The following is a 7,343-nucleotide window of genomic DNA, read 5'->3' on the forward strand; positions in this document are numbered from 1 at the left end:
CACACACACACACACACACACACACACACACACACACACACCACATTCATCTCTTGGCTCTTTGCTCCAACCCATTCTCTTTGGCTTCTGCCCCTGGCTCTCCCTCCCTCTACCTCTCTCTGCCTCTCTAGCCCTCCTCTCTAGCCCTCCATCTCTCTCCTTCCATTTCTCTTGCTAAGAATCTATACACTAAAGACAAAGCTTATTTATTTTAATTCTTTCTTTTCTTTCTTTTGTTTTTGTTTCTGCTTTTGTTTTTGTTTTTGCTTTTGCTTTTGTTTTTGTTTTGTTCTTGTTTTTTGTGAAATAGGCACTGTGTAGCCTTGACTGTCCTACAACTTCCTATGTGGAACAGGCTGGCCTTGAACTCACAGAAGCTTGGTTACCTCTGCCTCCTTAGCACTGGAATTAAAGGTGTACCACCACAAAGGACACCCATAGTATGTACTCACTTATAAGTGGACATTAGCCATAAAGTCCAGGATAAACACGCTACAATCCACAGACCCAAAAAAGCTAAATAACAAGCCTCGAGGACTCAAGGGAGAACACTTAAATCTTTCTCAGAAGAGAAAATAAAATAGACATCAGAGGTGGATGGAGGGAGGGATCTGGGTGGGTAAGAGAATGGGGAGAATGAGGGTAGGGCAGGAGTCAGGTGTAGGGAGAGCACGGGAGAACTGAAGAGGACATCTCTAGGGTGTGCCAGAGGCCTGGGGGTGCACAGGGAGTTTATGGGGGTGACTCTACCTGAGATTCCTAGCAGTGGGGGAGCCCAAAGTGGCCGCCTTCTATAGCCAGGCAAGACCCACAAAACCTTAGACCAAAACCTTCATTCTGCCTACAAGATGTTCATGGACAAAGATGGAGCAGAGATAAAGGGAAGGGCCAACCAATGACTGACCCAAATTGAGACCCTCTATGGCCAAGCACCAATCCCTACCACTATTAATGGTACTCTGCCATGCTTGCAGACAGGATCTGAACATAGCTGCCTCCAAGAGGCTCCACCTACCAGCCAATGGAACAAATGCAGAGACCCATAGTTAAAGATTAGATGGAGCTCAGGGAATCTTGTGGGAGAGTTGGGGGAAAGACTGAGGGACCTGAAGAGGACAGGGACTCCGCAGGAAGGCGAACAGAGTCAACTAACTTGGACCCTTGGGGGCTCCCAGAGACTGAACCACCACCAAAGAGCCAGCATGGGCTGGACCTAAGCAACCCTGCACATATGTAGCAGATGTGCACCTTGGTCTTCATGTGGGTCCCCCCAAAACTGGAGGGTGGGGGACTGTCCCCGAATCTGTTGCCTATCTGTGGATCCCATCCCTCTAACTTGGGCTGCCTTGCCTGGCCTCAGTAGGAGAGGATGAGCCTAGTCCTGCAGAGACTTGATGTGCCAGGGTAGGGGGGTACCCAGGGAAGCCTCCCCCTTCTCAGAGGAAAAGGGGGGCTTAGGGGAAGGGGCTATGGGAGGGGGGACTGGGAGGAGAGGGGGTAGATATTGAGATATAAGGCAAATAAATTATTTTTAAAAAAAGAATCTATACACTGAAAAGGCTGTTGGTAAAGGACATGATATATGTCACACCTCAAACGATGCACCTTGTACTAAGCACCACAAGAATCACTGCTAAGCCTTACCCTGAAGCATTATATAGGTCCGCGAGCTGGTACAGGATATCAATTTCTAGTGGAGTAACCTGTCCATAGCGTATGGCACTCTGAGCAAATTCCTCTGGAAGACAAAGAAACAAAAATTAGTATTTCTTCTCTTTTCTTGGTTTTTTTTTTTCAAGGGTTTCGCTGTGTAGCCCTGGCTGTCCTGGAACTCACTCTGTAGACCAGGCTGGCCTTGAACTCAGAAATCTGCCTGACTCTGCCTCCCAAGTGCTGGGATTAAAGGCGTGTGCCACCACTGCCCAGCAAAGGTTAGTATTTCAAGAGTCTAATATAAACTCGGGGGAGGGGGGAGGGGAGGGAGAAAGGGAGAGGGAGAGAGAGAGAGAGAGAGAGAGAGAGAGAGAGAGAGAGAGAGAGAGAGAGAGAGATTTTAGCACTATTCTAAAACATGTAAAACTAAAATTAAATGCTCAGGTCCAGCCTATAACTGTATTCTGGAAAGCTGGGGATAAAATAAATGTTAAGAGGATGAAATTGCAGAAACAGATCAACTTCAACATCAAAACAGTTCCTTTTTAGTTCTCGTTTCTCTTGCTCATTCCCTCTGGTCTCCAGAGTTAAAAGATAAAGGAGGCTGCTCAGAGGTCTACCAAGACGCCCTGCCACCACAATCAGTGGCCTTGCGCCTCTCTCCACGGCAACTCCGCAACTCGTTTTCAGTACAAACAAGCTGCCGCCACACTGCCACTGACCTGTTTGACAGATCGGGCCAAGGCTCTTTTCAAAACTGTCAAAAGCACTTTTGCATTCCTGACCTCAGTATCGCATTAAACACTGCACCTGGGCTCCCAGGCCCACAGGAAGCTTGCTTGCGCATGCGTCAAACACACACACACACACACACACACACACACACACACACACACACACACGCAAACCACAACTGACTTTCCTGATCCCCTTGTTCTGTGGTGGGCCTTACATCTATCTGATGAAGAACACACTTGGTCTATCTGTCTGATCAAAAGCACGGATTCAAAGGTTCCGATCGACTTTTTAAAGCTTACCCTTGGTGACTTCAATATCTTTCCTGGTGCCTGCTAAAGTGCTATAGATCTTACGAACCAGCTCCATGTTGTTGAGTAAGGAGTTAAATGCGTTGAAGTAGGAGAAGCTAACTTGGTGTGAGGTACCCCCTCCAGCAGCCTAGGAAATAACAACACAAAAATGTTAAACCTCAAAAGAAAGAAACGGGGTTTGGACTCTGCTGCATTTTTTTTTTTTTTTAGTTTCTCAAAGTGGACCCGAAGGAGTCTCTGTCATTAAAACAATTAGCTACCAGCCCTTAAATACAAGGGGGCTATCTGACTAAAACACAGTGTACTTTGTACCCTTAGGGAAGGCTATGCAATTTAGGTTTTAAGGAAGAAAGTAACATCTGGAAGTTGGAGTTCATGGTTCACCCATCACTAAGGTCAGAAACAACAAATATAATTATTCCAGATCAAAACCTGGCTATTTAAACAGGATTCTTCAAGACCCTCAAATATTCAATGCCTGCTGCTCCTGGAAAAACATCAGTGTATAATAAGGAATATTCCCTAAATTTGTTTATTTTTTCCTATGCACATACACAAAAACCAAGCACTAACTTTATTTTTTCCATGCTGTACATTGAAACCAATGCCTCTTCTACCATATGCTCTACCACTGAGCATTACATTTTAAGGGCATTTAAAATTGATTATTTTATTCTATGTACACTGGTATTTTGACCACATGTATGTGTTATACCGCAGGTGTGTCTGATGCTAGAGAAAACTGAGAAGGGTGTCAGATCCCTGGAACTGGAGTTATCCATGGTTGTGAGCCACCATGTTGTTGCTGGGAATTGAACCCAAGTCCTCTGGAAGAGCAATCAGTGCTCTTAACTGCTGAGCCATCTCTTCAGCCCTGAGACCATTTTATTACATCATCTTTCCTTAACTAAAAAAACCAAACCAAACCAAACCAAACCACTGTTATGCTTAAGATACCTGTGTGCAGCTCTCTGATCCTGCATCGTACAAAACACAACTGCCCAAAGCTCCCCAAATGTTAGAAGATCTGGGAAGGGTTCACTCTCTATTAGGTTCACCACATGTCAGGGCCACTCACACTGGATAACAAGCAAGCAGCCTTCCTCCATCATCTGTGGAGACTGAGAAGGAAGGTCCTCGCTTTGCCATTCATTTAGGCAGAGTCTCGAAAGAGAAAGAGTTGGTGCTTGTTTGTGCTTTTCAGTTTCCAAAAGTCTAATTCCCACGTTATAAGGCAGAGGTGATGCAGAATTGTCACTATTCAAAACTCAAAGAAACACTAATAGAAACACCAAGGTACCAATCCCAGTCAAGAGAGACACTCTGATCTTTCTGGTTTCTCTTTGACATCTAAATGCTTCACCTTCTACAATGTAAACAACAATGGGGAAAAGTGTCTGCCCTCCCCATATAGGATTATTTTTACTAATGGCAATCTGGCTACCAAAGGCAAGACTCCTTCCTATGCCTTAATTTTACCTCTGAGGATTATGACGGTATTTTGGTAAACCGAAGCAACAGCCATCTAACCCAGGTGGAAAATTCAAAACGGATCCCTCCATCCTAACTGACTGTGTGAGACCTTCTCTCTGGGCTTTCTTCCCTTCTTCTCCCCTTCTCTCCCCAATTCCTTTTCTGTCCCTCCTTTCATCTTTGGGTGGGGTATGAGGTGAGGGTGCAGAAGCAGGCAGGGGCAGGGGTGAGATGTGGAGGGGAGAGTGACACGCACCATGTTCAAATTCACTGAAGAGAAAGACCAGGCATTGATCTTTCTACCCCAGTGTAAGTCACGGATAATGATCTTCAGCTGAAACAACACACATGCCCATTGGCTTTCCTCCATTCTAAACAAGCAGTAATCAAAAACTTACCCATAACACAGTGTGCGGACAAGAAAGCAGGTGAGGGGAGGGGAGTTTCACCACTGTGTGAGGAAGCGGGTGGCATGAGTTTGCTGTGGGTCCACATGATTATCTGAGAGAGATTTGCTCTCTGACAGAACAAAAGACCTGTGTCTGGTACAGATGCTCTGAGTGTGCAGGTGAAAGGGCAGAGGGGGACTCCAGGGGCTGGTGGCCCCACATTTCCTCCGTGTTTTCTGACATGAATATGGTTATTAAATGTACAGAGGCCAGTGAGCATCCCTCCACTTTTGCACACAGAGGAAGGAGCCATGGTATCTAGACTGCCAGAGCTTGGGGCAGGAGGTGACAGAAACCAAGATGAAAGCAAGACTGCATGGAAATACAGAGATCTCAGACGCTTGTCTACGAACTCCCATGTCCCTGGGACTGGGGCATCGTGAATGGAAATACAAGAGAGCAAGATGGTAGCTCTGGCTGAAGCTAAAACCTGAGGAAAGACCACTCACCTTACACACACGCACGCACACACAAACACACACACACACACAGTCACACAGTTTAATCTTCTAACACCTAAACACAAAGCTTGGCTATTTAAGAGCCAAGGCGTTTCAGAACCCGGTGGTTCACAAACTGCTCAGGACGTGGAAAGCGAAGCCTGTCTTCTTACTTACTGAGACCAGGTTCTCCTCCACAAAAGGCGTGAGCATGTGGGACCGGATGGTGACCATGACGTCACTGAAATCCAGACCCGAGATCATGCCGCTTTTGCTCTTGTCTTTCAGCGCAAAGGCTTGCCTTGCGTGTTCCAATTGCAACTCCTGCAGGGAGAAGAAAGAAAGCCGCGTTTACACGGAGCACATCCCGAGGACCCGTTCTGAGGCTCTGAATTCACCATGAAGCGTCTGATTTGTTCACCAGGCTGACAGATGTGATACATGGTAGTCCATGGGGAAAGAGAATGGATCAGAACTGTCAGTTACCGAAGGAAAGGGAAAGGGAGCCTCCTGACTTTACTTGGACCATTTCCGTGACTGAAAGCAAAGCATACAGCACTTTTACTGCCTGCTTCCAGCTGCTACAATACAGTGATTTACTCTCTCCAGCTTGAAGACTTGCTGTCCATGACAGCTTCCTGAATTAAGAGTTTATGTTCAGTTTCAGTTTTTCATCTTAAATGTTGCAATCAGAACCAGTCAGTCTCTCTCCTCTCTGCATCAGACACCATTCTTTTTTCCAAATAATTAAAGAAAAAAAAAGTGTGAAACTCTACCAAATGCCAAACGCAATGCTTCCTAGTTCTAAAACGAGAGTTAGGGACAGGAAACTCTATAAGCTGTGTTCATTATCAGTCTGTCGGGCTTTGGGAACGGTCACTCTCAAACTGTAAAGCAGCAGTCCAGAAACTCACCGAGGTTTTGAACCACTGTAAAACCAAGTGTTGTAACAAGCGATATCAATAAAAATAGTACAATGTACCCCGGGGCAGGATACTCAAGTGTAAATCAGAGAATTTCTGTCTTGGACACCCATGATGTAATCCAAAAGGATGAGCTGGCATAGCACATGGTATGTATTTACATGCCATGTTCATGCCCCATGCAGTTGCAAACTCTAGTCACATTTAAAGATTAGCCAAAGGTAAGATGGAATTTTACCTTTGAATCCATTCACCAAAGTAATAGCTTACCTTTTCCTGATATTTAAAGTACTTTAGGGGGCTGGGAGACTCACTGGTAGAATGTTTATGTGTCATACACAGGCCTAGGTTCAACCCACAAATAGATGGATGGGCATATAGACAGCTAGATGAAATAATTTTTGGTTGAAGCCTCACCCCCTTTATTTATTTATTTATTTTACATATGTGTGTATATCTTTTTTAAAAAATCCAGGGACTCACTCATGTAGTCTTTTTTTTAAAACATATGTATGTATATCTTTAAAAAAAACAACCCAGGGTCTCACTCATGTAGTCCAGGTTGGCTTTAAACTCTGTGTAACCAAAGCTAGCCTTGAATTCCTGATTCTTCTGCCTTCAGCTCCCAAGTACTAGAATTACAGGCATGCAACCACCACATCTGGCTTTAATTATATTTCCCATGGACTTCTGATATCTCAATAGTAATTCAAGTCATTAAAATTAACTTAGCAAACATTTGTTTTATAATTCATTATGCTATCCATTTGTTTTATGTGGTTTTCCATATGTGTGTGAGATTTCGTACTAGATTTTCGAATAATTCTTAGCAGGATGATGAGCTAACGACAAGTCTATCAAGCTTTCTACATCGTTCAGTGGGCCAAGAACTCCAGATGGCTCTAGAGAGGTGGTACAAGCCCTCAAGGAATATTTGATATGAGAATCAAATAAAAGCTGGGATCCCATTGGAAATGCAAAACCTATAAGCACACCCATTTAATTCCAGAAGTGGGGGTTGAAGGATGAGAAGTTCAAAGCTAGCCTTGACTGAGACTTTAAATAAGAGACTTGGAGTTTTTATAGTCTGGTTGCTGGGTAGGGAATAGAGCTAGGGGCTATGGACAGTTGCTACAGACATGGATTTAAGTTTATTTCCCTCTTTCAGGGTTGTGTTCTGCACCAACATCTACCAGTCTTGGGTCCCTCTGTTAAACTCTCCAGATAGACAAGCAACCTTTAAGTTTTCTGCCAGAGTTTGTAAAAGGCAGAGAGGCTAGGCTAATAGCTGATGGGGTAGACAGGTAACGTGTGTGTGTGTGTGTGTGTGTGTGTGTGTGTGTGTGTGTGTGTGTG

General features: G+C 44.7%; 1 protein-coding gene across 1 annotated transcript in view; it reads right to left on the reverse strand.

The window, feature by feature from the left end:
• The window catches only part of Slc25a12 (solute carrier family 25 member 12), a 92,678-nt gene that overhangs the window by 35,634 nt on the left and 49,701 nt on the right, over positions 1–7,343 (reverse strand). Inside the window, 3 exon segments of the mRNA XM_021193123.2 lie at positions 1,645–1,738; positions 2,691–2,829; positions 5,242–5,388. Coding sequence (XP_021048782.1) covers positions 1,645–1,738; positions 2,691–2,829; positions 5,242–5,388 — 380 coding nt within the window.

This window comes from Mus pahari, chromosome 3 (genome assembly GCF_900095145.1).
Source record: "Mus pahari chromosome 3, PAHARI_EIJ_v1.1, whole genome shotgun sequence".
Lineage (NCBI taxonomy): Eukaryota > Metazoa > Chordata > Mammalia > Rodentia > Muridae > Mus > Mus pahari.